The sequence below is a fragment of the Garra rufa genome, chromosome 18, assembly GCF_049309525.1.
Source record: "Garra rufa chromosome 18, GarRuf1.0, whole genome shotgun sequence".
NCBI lineage: Eukaryota > Metazoa > Chordata > Actinopteri > Cypriniformes > Cyprinidae > Garra > Garra rufa.
Window position 1 is genome coordinate 13,301,500 of NC_133378.1, and position 14,101 is coordinate 13,315,600.

A 14,101-nucleotide genomic window follows, 5' to 3' on the forward strand; every position below is an offset into this window, starting at 1 on the left:
TTGAGTCATCAGATATTTACATATTTTTGCGCACAAAAAATATACCTGCACTATTACACACCTCGGGTCTGTTGCGACCCTATACACTTTTACAAAAAATGATCAAAATGATCAATCAGAAAACAGATATTCTTATATATTTAATTATTTTTCTTATTATATTGTTTATAATGAATAGAATGAGGAACACTAAAAAAGTTGACTTCAATTTAAAAAAAAAAATGAAGGAGGGAGAGGGTAGTGAATGACGTCCCGGGTCACTAAAGACCCGAGGTATGGATTTAAGCATTTTAACAAAATGTTTTTGAAAACTGTTTTGAATTTTTTACCTTTTAACAGTTCAGAAAATCTGACCATAACACTTTAGATTAGTAGTTGGTTATTAAGATGCATATTAACATTACTAGCCTATTGGCTGTTTATTAGGACTTATAAAGCACTTATTATTGTTCTGCATGGATAGTTCACCCAAAAATGAACACAGTGGTTCAACCGTAATGTTATGAAGCTATGAGAATACTTTTTGTGTGCAAAGACAACAACAAAAATTATGACTTTATTCAACAAAGAACGTGCAACAGAGACTGACACGGAAGAAATTGTTGAAGAAAGTTGTTATTTTTGTTTTCGTTGTGCACAAAAAGAAGTATTCTTGTAGCTTGTAGCATTAAAATTGATACATTTCAGGCAAAAACGCTGTTTTTTCATGCACCTATCAGGTTTGAGATTTTGGGCTTTTTAGTTTTTCATAAAGTGTATTTTCAGACTAGTGGAAAGAAAACATCCAAAAAACATAGCACTTTATCTATTTGTGTCAATACATTTCAATTACAATACAAAAGCTGTTTTCTCAAAATTAGTTTTTTTCTTCTACACTGAGCCATAAATCTCCACTTCAGTAACCAAACTTTAATTTTTTGATTCCTGTCTATATCCTTAAGGTTTTTGTAGAGGGATTTGTTCATATATGATTTGCTTGATTTTATACATTTTATTCCCCCCAAAAATATACAAATATAGTGTTTCCAGTCTGTTCTAAGTTTTTTCTGAATTATGGCATGACGAAATGAGATACCCAAAATTCTCATACTTTTCATCCTACATAAGGGGTAAAGGTTTAGTAAAGAAGTAAAAGCATAATTTGTGCATTTGGCTCTGGAGCTCAAGACTTAATGAGTAATTACTTTTCTGTCCAAACCACACTGAAGCTTTAATTATGCTATAGCCACTGGTAACCAACTTTAGAGAACAATCATTAACCAAGCATGTCTAATCAAGTATCAAAGCACATCCGATTTCTCTGACACCAACCATTTACCAAGAATCAAATGTTTATAATTAAAGCAATGCGATCAGGGCAGAAGCACCGTCATCTGAATCCCACAGAGCACTGGAAAAAGTCTCCCGCAGATGGACGGTTCAGGGTCGGGAAAAATGTTTATTTAACCAAAAAAAACAACAGACTGACCAGATTAGAGATAGCAGTGATTCAATCGTTCATTCATCCAAATGAAATGCAAACTTTCCAACTTACAACCGTGAGATGTTAATCTGGCAATCAAATACAAACCTCATGTGAACCTGAACGCTGAAAATATACAAAATGATAAATATTGGATAATACAGTTAAACGTAAACAACTGAAACCAACAAACTTTACTCTCAACAAGGTTTTTAGAAAATTGGCTCGTCATGCTCTTTGGTCACGCAACATCTCAACATATGAAATCTGAAACAACGGATACTGACATACAAAAGGACAAACATCAACAGAAAGACAAAATGGATCAATATGACGGATATACTTTGCTCTGTACAATTGCACATTTTCATGCTTTGCCATTTAATCAGACTGATCAGTCTTGTGATAAAGTGTTAAATGTCTAACAGAAATAAACTGGTTCTGTATAGGATAAAGCAGATCTTTGGAATGACTTAAAGTAAATCAATGCTTGTTTCTACCCTGTGTATGTATGTGTTCTTTGTATAATGGTTATATATGTGGCTTGTGTGAATATGAATATGTTTGTGCATGATTGTCTATCCCTCTGTCTCTCCGTGGACGTTTTCCATATGGACTTTGAGGTAGTCGTTGCGGGTGAACTTCTTGTGGCACAGGGAGCATTCAGCCATTGGTCTGTTGGGATTGTGGGTCAGTTTGTGTCTGATCAACATCTTCTTCAAACTAAAGGACAGGTCACACACCTGAAAAACACAAACACACAAAGAATGAAACACAACGTAGTCTTTATCCCAGTTTAAAACTCTGAAATGACTCTTGGAGAATAAATGTTTTTGGTCAGTGCAGTTCTAATTATTCTAAAGAAAATGTGTTTTCCCCCAATCTTTCATTAAGATCAATGAACTTATTCTTCTACTGAAGCCGGTTAGTCATTGTTTTAGTGAACTCACATTCTTGTCTTGCTCCATTATTGTATTTAAAACTCAATCTTCACCAAACCAAAATATTCACAATGGATAAAATCCGGTCTTACATTTTTCCTCATTGAATACTTTGTTTTAAATATGTCACATTACTTTCACTTGCCCTGCACTGTTTGTACTATGGACATGAATAATGGCGATTATTTTTCTAAGCCATCCATCCATTTTCCAAACCGCTTGCCCCATTTATGGTCAATTATTTTTCTAAGGGACTTAAAATTTTTGTCTGGCGGACAAATGAGTGAAAAAAAAATCCATACTTCTCTGTTTGAGGTGGAAGGGAAGATGAAGAAATGACTTCCAGTCACATGGCGTGAATCATTAATGATGTGAAAAGTCATTCGTTTGTACATTTTATTTAAATTTTACTTAATACATTTGAATATAAAACAGATATTGAAGCGTTTAGTTACATTTACAAATTATTTTGGTTAAAATTAATAAAAATAAAAATAATAGTATCTAAATAAAACTAACTATCTATCCATCCATCCATAAAGGCTAATTAAAAAAAAAAAATCAACATGCAGTTTTTATTTTTAAAAAATCCAACCCCACATGGCCCTGTGTGAAAAAGTGTTTGCCCCCCTAAAACATAACTGTGGTTTATCACACCTGAGTTCAGTTTCTCTAGCCACAGCCAGGTCTGATTACTGCCACACCTGTTCACAATCAAGAAATCACTTAAATAGGACCTGCCTGACAAAATGAAGTAGACCAAAAGATCCTCAAAAGCTACACATCATGTTGCGATCGAAAGAAATTCAGGAACAAATAAGAAAGAAAGTAATTGAGATCTATCAGTCTGGAAAAGGCTTTGGGACTCTAGCGAACCACAGTGAGAGCCATTATCCACAAATGGCGAAAACATGGAACAGTGGTGAACCTTCCCAGGAGTGATCGGCCGACCAAAATTACAGCGACGAGGTCACCTTGTGAAGAGGTCACAAAAGACCCCACAACAACATCTAAAGAACTGCAGGCCTCTCTTGCCTCAGTTAAGGTCAGTGTTCATGACTCCACCATAAGAAAGAATCTGGGCAAAAAGGGCCTGCATGGTAGAGTTCCAAGACGAAAACCGCTGCTGAGCAAAAAGAACATAAAGGCTCGTCTCAGTTTTGCCAGAAAACATCTTGATGATCCCCAAGACTTTTGGGAAAATACTCTGTGGACTGATGAGACAAAAGTTGAACTTTTTGGAAGGTGTGTGCCCCATTACATCTGGCCTAAAAGTAACAGCATTTCAGAAAAAGAACATCATACCAACAGTAAAATATGGTGGTGGTAGTGTGATGGTCTGGGCTGTTTTGCTGCTTCTGGACCTGGAAGACTTGCTGTGATAAATGGAACCATGAATTCTGCTGTCTACCAAAAAATCCTGAAGGACAATGTCCGGCCATCTGTTGGTGACCTCAAGCTGAAGCGAACTTGGGTTCTGCAGCAGGAAAATGATCCAAAACACACCAGCAAAAATCCATCTCTGAATGGCTGAAGAAAAACAAAATGAAGACTTTGGAGTGGCCTAGTCAAAGTCCTGACCTGAATCCTATTGAGATGCTGTGGCATGACCTTAAAAAGGCGGTTCATGCTAGAAAACCCTCCAATGTGGCTGAATTACAACAATTCTGCCAAGATGAGTGGGCCAACATTCCTGCACAGTGCTGTAACAGACTCATTGCAATTTATCGCAAACGCTTGATTGCAGTTGTTGCTGCTAAGGGTGGCCCAACCAGTTATTAAGTTTAGGGGGCAAACACTTTTTCACGCAGGGCCATGTGGGTTTGGATTTTGTTTTCCCTTCATAAAAAAAAAAAAAAAAACTGCATGTTGTGTTTACTTGTGTTATCTTTGATTAGTTTTTAAATTAGTTTGATAATCTGAAACACTAAAGTGTGACAAACATGCAAAAAAATAAAAAAACAGGAAGGGGGCCAACATTTTTTCCTACAAAAATTAGAGGTATTTGAAATCAAACAATTATTGCCAATACATCAATGGAAAATGGAAATGAACTAATAAATAAAACTAAATAAATGCTAAAGACGCTTAACATAGGCTTACATTGAAGAAAGGTCATATTCAGAGACTAGAATATCATTGAGACATAAAACAATGGTCACAAATGGTGTGGGTTTTTGACTGAAACTAGTAATCATTCACCAAGCAACCATCCAGAAACCATTTAGCAACACGCTAAAAAGCACTTTAGCCACCACATAAGCAATGGCCTGGCAAACCTACATTGTGGCTGTGACTTTCGAAGAGTTTTTTTCAGGACAGGACATAATAAATTAGTCTGGTAGTCATAAGTGGATTTATGTTACATAACCCATGAAAAGATCCATGAGAGGATGGTTTGCATTTTGGCATTTCGCATTTCGCGAAACAGCTCTTGTTTACAGATTCCATTCTGTAATGTTTTGTGTGTTAGCATGACTTCATGGCCCTCAACCGCAGAGAGGATGTGAAGGCAACGCTCAATACATCAGAGCAGACACACAAACAACCAATAACCCAATGAATAAAAACACAACCAAAGAACTGCAAGCCAGGCCCAAATCTTCTAAAGTTTGCCATATGCTATTGGTTGAGACCTTCACACACACAAAGCAGAACCACTGGACGCAACACTGCCAACACAACAGACACTCAGAAACAGCCAGTTAGCAAAGTCAAGCCAAACCTAGCAGTAAATCGCATTGAGTTAAATCCTGCAGTCAGAGCAGCGGCTCATACACACACACACACACACACACACACACACACACACACATACACACACACACACACACACACACACACACACACACACACACACACACACACACACACACACACACACACACACACACACACACACATACACACACACACACACACTCACACACACTATCAAATATGCATCACCAATGGCACACAAATCCATTTCACATGATAAATCAACTTGATCTCTCTAAGAACACTCAATATTCTTTATTTCCATGAAGAGACAGTGATATTGCAGCTGTCACTTTCTTCATAAAATGAATGTAATTTTTTATTTAAACAGCATGAAAAAGCATTTAATGCTTTGATGGACGACTTATTAGTCTCAGTCTCTTGCTGTCATATGAATTGCAGATATTAATGGCTGTGGGCACATGTGAGGATGGAGGTATGCTAGCCATGTGGCGGTAGAAACGCTGGTTATAGAGATGCTAAACCATTTGATGTATCCATGACACAAAACAAACCAAAAATAAATCTGAATCATAGCACAGCCTGCGAAGATTTGCAATGTTTTTATTATAAATAAATAAACATTATTTCATTTGGTTCCAAATAAAAATAAATTCCACATTAAAAACAGAATTACATATGAATGTAAGTATGAATATTTCGCTTTTTAGTTTTTAATTTCGTATTTATGTTATGCACTGCAAAAATACTTTTCTTACTTAGATTTTTTGTCTTGTTTCCAGCCAAAATATCTACAAATTCTTAAATCAAGAAGGGTTTTCTAGACAAGTAAAAATTTATTTCAGAAAAAAACAAGCCAAAATTAAGTGCTTTTTGTTTGAAATAAGCAAAATAATCTGCCAATGGGGTAAGAAAAATAATCTTGTTTTCTGTTTTAAATAAGATTTTTTTTTTTGCTTTCCCCATTGGCAAATTAGTTCGCTTGTTCTAAGCAAAAACTCACTTAACTTTAACAATTTTTTCTGAAAACCAGAAAATTATTTTTACTCGACTAGAAAATCCTTCTTGATTTAAGATTTTTGTTTTTAGATTTTTTTGGCTGAAAACAAGACAAAAAAGACAAGCATTTTTGCAGTATGTATGCACATTACATTATTATTATTTTTTATTTATTAATTATTATTATTTTACTGCATTATCCCAGAATACTCATTACTACATTTTTATCGTTTTTCTCTTATGCTCACCAATGCTGCATTTATTTGATTAAAAATGCAGTAAAAACTTTAATTATTGCAATGTAAAGTAACACTTTTCTATGTGAATATATAAAAAAATATTGTTCCTATTTTTAATAAACATTTCTTGGTTTGTATTCCAAGTAAAAATAAATTTCATAAAAAAAAATAATAATTACATATGAATATAAGCATGAATATTTATTTATTTATTGTTTTTTTTATTTTATTTTATTTTATTTTTTACTGGATTATCCCAGAATAGTCTTCTCTACATTTTTATTGTTTTTCTCTAATGCTCACCAAGACTGCATTTATTTGATTAAAAATTCAGTAAAAACAGTAATACTCTGAAATATTATTGCAATGTAAAGTAACACTTTTTCTATGTGAATATATTGTTCCTTTTTTAATAAACATTTCTTGGTTTGTTTTCCAAGTAAAACTAAATTTCACATTAAAAAATACATATGAATATAAGCATGAATATTTATTTATTTATTTATTTTTTATTTTTTTTACTGGATTATCCCAGAATAGTCATCTAATTTTTATTGTTTTTCTCTAATTCTCACCAGTAATACTCTGAAATATATTGCAATTTAAAGTAACACTTTTCAATTTGAATATACTGTAAAAAAAAAAAAAAAAGCCTGGGTAGATCTACAGAGGTTTTTTATTTTTGTATTTAAATGAATAAACAAACAGTTTTGTTGGGTTGTGTTCCAAATAAAAATAAATTCCACATTTAAAAAAGTACATTATTTATTTTTATTTTTTACTGAATAGTCATCACTACATTTTTATGTTTACCAACGCTGCATTTATTTGATAAAAAAATGCAGTAAAAACAGTAATATTGTGAAATATTATTGCAATTTAAAATTACACTTCTATAAGTGAATATATGTTAAGATATAATTTATTCCTCTAATGCAACGTTGAATTTTTAGAAACATTACACCAGTTTTCAGTGTCACATGATCCTTCAGAAATCAATCTAATATGCTGCTCAATAATTCTTTTGAATGGTATATTTTAAACACATTTGGGGGTGATTTTCCAGCTAAAACTCAGTATATTGCAATGTATACTGTTACTGGGGCATAAAATAAATCTAACTTTCATTCAATATTTTATTCATTCCGCCCATACATGCAAGTGTATGTTTGTGTGCTGTATAGCTTGTCTTATTTTTTACGAGTCAGCTAGACAGCTGCATATCAGCAGTTGAGGTGACATGGATGAGAAACAAAAGCTAGCAAATCTCCACAGATTTATACTTCTTGCATTGTCATGAAGAGTGTTAAAATATCCAAAGTTTTTCTCAGTTTTTTCGACAACTTCTGGCCAACACTTGCGTTCATCTCAGGGCTCTCGGAGCAGAGTGCATGAATTTTGGCTTGTGTGTGAACACACTAAATAAACCCAGAGCCTCTCAGACGTCCGCAGCACATGCGGTGCGGTTCACTTGTAAAGCTCTTTGTGAACACAACACACTCCAGTTTAACTTTCCTGTCACATTTGTTTAATTCCATTACACAGAAGCCATAACAGGACACCATGCAAAAATAATTAAACGCAAACGCAGTGGAATGCAGGGTTTTCATCCTGTAGTCAGCATACAGAACAAGCAAATTTGAACAATTGCAAGCTTGTTTAAATACATTTAAATATGTGATTCATTTATGACAGGTTTGAATAATCCACGTTCCTCTGTTACGAATTATAGTGCGTTTCAGTAAATCTGAAACACTCCGTCGATCACAATGTAAAACGGAATAACGAGATCTGAGCCCATTAAATTCCTTCAGAAAAAAAATGTGGCAAAAAGTGTTTCAGAACGTTCAATTCTCGTTTTGACACGAAGTAACGCCACAAAGTTCCTGTTCTTTAACTCCAACAGGAGCCGTGAAAGACAGACACGACCACCCCACAAACCACTTCAAATGCAGTCAAATACTCAGGGAAAGCGAGTCAAAAATAAATGAATTTGGAGTATGGATGGTTTCTGGCACGCCGCGCTTCAAAAATGCTGCGCATGAAAGAAGTCCCGGGATAATTTGCCATCATCAATGGAAGCCATTCTAACAACCGTCATCAGAGCGCCAGATTTCAGACCAAATCACTCCAGGCTTAAAAGACTTGTCACGTCAAACGCAGAGAGAGAGAGAGAGAGAAAAATGAGGAAGCAGCCAATTTCATTCTCTTATGTGCTTTAAAACAGTCAAAACTTAAAAAGACACGCTTGCAGCTTGCCATAGAAATCAAATAAATACAGGAGGAATGTTTCTCATTTTCTTTAGTGAAATGTGTGTGTGTGTGTGTTTAGATTCCTCAAGAGTCTCCTGCGGAGTGTGTTCATTGCTGGCAAAGTGCTTCAGACGGAGAGGAAACTGCATATGTGTGAGTGAGTATCTATCTTTATATCACTGTCTGATTCACACAATGCCTAAGAGAGAAAAATATGTTACGTGATTTGAGGAATCATTCACATCTGTCGCACAATCAAATCATGTATATTAATCATAGTGTGCCGATATACAGCCATATCTCACAATTGTGAGTGTGATATTGCGGTTATACAACAGTTCGATGGAACGAGTGTGTAAATACATAAGAAATAACAACAGAGTGTCTTTAAAAGCTCTCTTTTGTGCAAACTACTTTCTTCCGCCACAGATTCAAATCTAAAGTTGACAGTTGCACAGCTGAGACCTAGCCTCCATTACTAATTTGAAAATGTTGCTTTAGAACTAGCAATGAATGAATGTCGAGTTGCTTCATTAAAAGCTTATAGTATTACTGCATTAAAATCAGTGTAATATATGTAGTTGAGTATTATGAGAGAGAGATTGGCTGAGCAAGTGTGATTACCTGCATCTGATTGAGCATTCATTCTTCAGATGAATCTCATATTCACAATAAAACTTAGTTTGAATGTCCAATGAGGAACACACACAGCATTTTTCCAATACTAAACATATTATTAAATATTACTATTATTTATATCAAATATTATTTATTGAATAATACTATTTGATAAACAGCCATCTTAAAGGTTGCTAGGCAATTCAGTCAAAAGTACACGATATACAGCACTGAAGTTATATAAAATATAACGTGATTAGATTTTGCCCTCAGCCAAAACTCTTTGCTCTGGAACAAATAATAAATTAATGAGACAAAAGACAGCCTGTTAGATTTACCCAAAACAAATGATATCTCATGTTTTATCACTATAGAGACATCAGAGCCAGCGGTAAATTTAAGAAAATCTGGCTGAGGTAAGGCTGCTCTTGGTGGGTTCATGAGCACTGAATGGCCACTGGAGCTCACATCGCTGAAAATTTTCAAATAGACATTATCTTTATTAACAAACCGCATATTTCAACTATAAACAAGTCACATTCTCACCTAAAAAGCTCTTAAAACTACATTCTGTGACAAAAAAAACTGTATTATTTTTACAATTATAGTGGATTCAGGTGTCCACCATGACACTCGCTGTGAGAAAAAAATGCTAATGGAGCGATACGATCTGTTAAACAGCTGAAGTTCTGTTATCACTCGAATATCACACTCTTATTAGATTCGAGGACCAGAAAAATCTAAATATAAAACAGACAGCTACTTAAGATTTGACTAAAAAGACAATTTGAACAATTTAGCAATTGCTCTCCCCCCTTTCTAATATGTCTGCATTACATGTTAATGGTGTAATTAAATGTTACAATTAAAAAGCATGTCTAATCACTTAATTCATAAAAATTTAAAAATGGAATATTAATTGCAATTTTTACAATCTACATTAAAAGAGCCACATGAAACCCTCCTTTCCTTCCTGCCTTCCTTCCATACTGTGTTGTTTATTTTTTTTTTCTGGATTAATGATTTAACGCAAATGTATTATAAAAAAAATGTGATAATCAAATTAAGGCATGAAACATTAACTAGCTAATTCGTCTTTTAAAATGTAATCAAAATAACTTTTTAATTTTGTTTTTAGGCAAACAGAGGTTTACTGTTAAAATTAAAACATGGGAAAAACAGTATGACGTTAATTAAAATAATCAAATTACATGCACCTAAAAAATATGTTCACTAGTGTGCAGATTTTTTGGATTGTGTGAAAAAAAAAAAAGACGTCCCAGCCTTCAGGAAGTGCTAATGAATTCTGATTTTCTGCCTACAGTTTGAATGTGATTCATTGGACAAAAAGTACAAAATATAAATAAATAAATAAGATTACTAACCTATGTATTTATTTTTGTTTGTTTGTTTGTTTGAATTCAGCCCCACTTTATATTAGGTGGCTTTAACTACTATGTACTGAGATTAAATTAGATTAGATTTAATAATTTGATTCAATGCACTTATTGTGCACATACATGTTTTTACATTGTACTTAATTAAAAAAAAAAAAAATGCCTGCATGTAATTACATCTGTAATTATTTATGTAATCACATTTATAGTTACACTGTTGAGCTTTCACCTTTTTTACCTTAACCCACCCTTAAACCTACTCATATCACCAAACCTGTCTCTAACCTTACCCGTATCCCATCTCAATAGCAACAAAAGTGTTTTGAAATACAATATACATTGTACTTATTTTTTTGTTATAAGTACAAAGTACTTAAGGCCAACTATTATAAAGCAAGACAATAAATTCTTTGGACCTTCTGATATGGTGACACTATTGAACAATGCTCAGTAAGACCAGGAGTCAAATCTTTGAATTAAACAGGTTAATCCAAGTTCACCAGAAGCATTTTTGAACGATTTGCTCATGAGTTAATGTTACCCGGTTCTTGTCTCAAACTCAGTAACTCAGTGATTCAGTTGCAACTGTTAACAACTCACTACAGAGAAAGACTAACAGTGAAGAACGACTTCACTTTGGTCTGTCCTTCACACAGCGCAGTCACATGACTGGAATTTGATTCATATGAACCACTTTTATGATGCTTTTTACGGTGCCTCTTTGAATCTCGAAAGCTCAAGTCGTCTTTCAACGTAATTGCAAGGAAAACCTGACAGGTCTGTTATTCATACAGAAAGGACATGAAAGTGAGTAAATCATGACTTATGTAAACTGTCCCTTTAAGAAACTAAAAATGAAACATATATATTAATTCAATAGTCTTTAAACACTAATGTAAGCCCTGATTTGCTAAACTGTGTGTGTGTGTGTGTGTGTGTGTGTGTGTGTGTGTGTGTCCTAAGAAATAGAGACGACAACGCAGGATTCTCCGCTGGACACAAACGTCTTTTCAGGGACAGTGAGAAGATTCACAACTGCTGTGGTTTGGAATGGGGCCGGTCGGATTGTGTGTGTCTTAAGGCGCTGAAGGGTCAGAGATGGGTCAGTTTGCGCAGGGCGGTTTCGTCCTTGTGTCCGCCTGGCAGGACGTCCTTTCACTGTGGCTTTGACACCACAGTAACACCCTATCACACACACACACACACACACACACACACACACACACACACACACACACACACACACACACACACACACACACACACACACACACACACACACTCTCTGGTTTATGTGCCGCGAGGGCGTTCTGGATCGTGGTCTGATGCGCGTCACGGTGCTGATTATGTGGACTCAGCGTGGGCCGCAGGGTTAAACTCAAGACCGGCTTTAGCTCTTCCAGCGGTCTTAGACTAAACCCTGCTGAACGTCACACACTACCCACAAGCCACCTCTCTCTCCGCTCTTCCACTGGGATGTGGCTGCGGTGCGTCAAGAGCGGTTGTGTGATAGTTAGCCAGAATCAGACATAAAAAGAGCCTGTGCTTGTGTGTTAGAATGCAGCATTATGCAATGCGGTCTGCGTGTGTAACTCACGTCGCACTGGAAGGGCTTCTCTCCGGTGTGCGTGCGCATGTGCTCATCCAGGCCGCGCTTCTGACTGAAGGCCTTGTTGCACTCGCTGCATTTGTACGGCTTTTCCTGTAAGAGAGAGAGAGAGATGGTGAATACACACAAAAAAAAGTTGTTCCAAACCTATATGAAATTCTTTTATGTGTTAAACTGAAAAGAATGTATTTTGAATCTTGGTAACCAAAGAGTTGGAGAAATACTATGGAAGTCAATGGCAACCGTCAACTGTTTGGTTACCAACATTCTTCAAAATATATTTTTTGTGTGTGTGTTCAGCAGCATAAAGAATCTCATACAGATTTGCAACAACTTCAGGGTGAGTAAATGATGACTGAATTTAAATTTTTGGGTGAAATGTTCTTTTAAGAACAATGTTTACTTTTAAATTGTAACATATAGTTGAAGTCGTCAGTTTACATACAACTTGCAGAATCTGCAAAATGGTAATTATTTTACCATTAAGAGGGATCATACAAAATGCATGTTATTTTTTATTTAGTTCTGACCTGAATAAGATATTTCATCTAAAAGATGTTTGCATATAGAAGTTGAATTGATAAAAATGACCCTGTTCAAAAGTTTACATCCCCTTGATTCTTAATACTGTATTGTTACCTGAATGATCCAAAGCTGTTTTTTGTTTAGTGATAGTTGTTCATGAGTCCCTTGTTTGTCCTGAACAGTTAAACTGCCTGCTGTTCTTCAGAAAAAAAGAGGTCCCACCAATTCTTTGTTTTTTTTCAGCAATTTTGTGTATTTGAAATACAGAAATGATTTTGAGATCCATCTTTTCACACTGAGGGACTCATATGCAACTATTACAGAAGGTTCAAATGCTCACTGATGCTCCAGAATGAAACACGATGCATTAAGAGCCGGGGGTGAAAACTTTTGGAATGTAAAGTTCAGGGTAAATTTAACTTATTTTATCTTTTTGGAAACATGTAGGAATCTTCTGTAGCTTCTGAAAGGCAGTACTAAATAATAAAAAAGGTATTTAGGCAAAATAAGAAAAATTTACAACTTCATTCTGTTCAAAAGTTTTCACCCCTGGCTCTTAATGCATCGTGTTTCATTCTGGAGCATCAGTGAGCGTTTGAACCTTCTGTAATAGTTGCATATGAGTCCCTTAGTTGTCCTCAGTGTGAAAAGATGGATCTCAAAAACATTTGTGTATTTGAAAGTGTTTTCTTTCTGGAGCATCAGTAAGCATTCTGTAATAGTTGCATATGAGTCCATCAGTTTTCCTTATTGTAAAAAGATGGATCTAAAAATCACACAGTCACTAGGCGCATTTTGATTACAGGTTTGCACAAAACTCAGCGTTTCCATTAACCGATGTTATGCGACTAAAACTTAATTTTTCCTTTTCGCGGTAAGTCATGCCAAAAGATTTTGGCTATATTTAATCGAATGTGACCTGTAAATTCATAAAAAAAAATCCATTGCTGTTTTGCAAAATATTCCTTTTTCGAATTGCCTGAAAAACCACCTCATGCAAGTGTAAAACCTTTTTTTTTTTTGCGAGTTTTTGCGCAGTTGACGCGTTACCATTAGGCGTATTTTCAATTTGCAATTTAAATTTGCGCAATTTAAAGGGTAATGGAAATGCAGCTATTGTTAGAAAGGGTTTAAATACACAAAAATGCTGAAAAACAAAAGAGTTTGTGGGACCTGAAGGATTTTTCTGAAACAAGGAACTCATGAACTAAAACTAAACAAACTAAACAGACAAACAAACAAACAAACACAGCTGTGGATCATTCAGGTAACAACACAGTATTAAGAATCAAGTGTATGTTAACTTTTAAAAGGGGTCATTTTTATAAATTCAACTA

At 34.9% G+C, this 14,101-nt stretch overlaps 1 protein-coding gene across 1 annotated transcript in view; it reads right to left on the minus strand.

The window, feature by feature from the left end:
* Positions 1-1,427: 1,427 nt before the first annotated feature.
* LOC141290522 (PR domain zinc finger protein 5-like) overlaps positions 1,428-14,101 on the minus strand; it is a 71,267-nt gene continuing 58,593 nt past the window's right edge. Inside the window, exons 8-9 of the mRNA XM_073822649.1 lie at positions 12,228-12,332; positions 1,428-2,205 (exon numbers count right to left, since the gene is read on the minus strand). Coding sequence (XP_073678750.1) covers positions 2,041-2,205; positions 12,228-12,332 — 270 coding nt within the window. The 3' untranslated portion in view covers positions 1,428-2,040. The remainder of the gene's footprint in view (positions 2,206-12,227; positions 12,333-14,101) is intronic.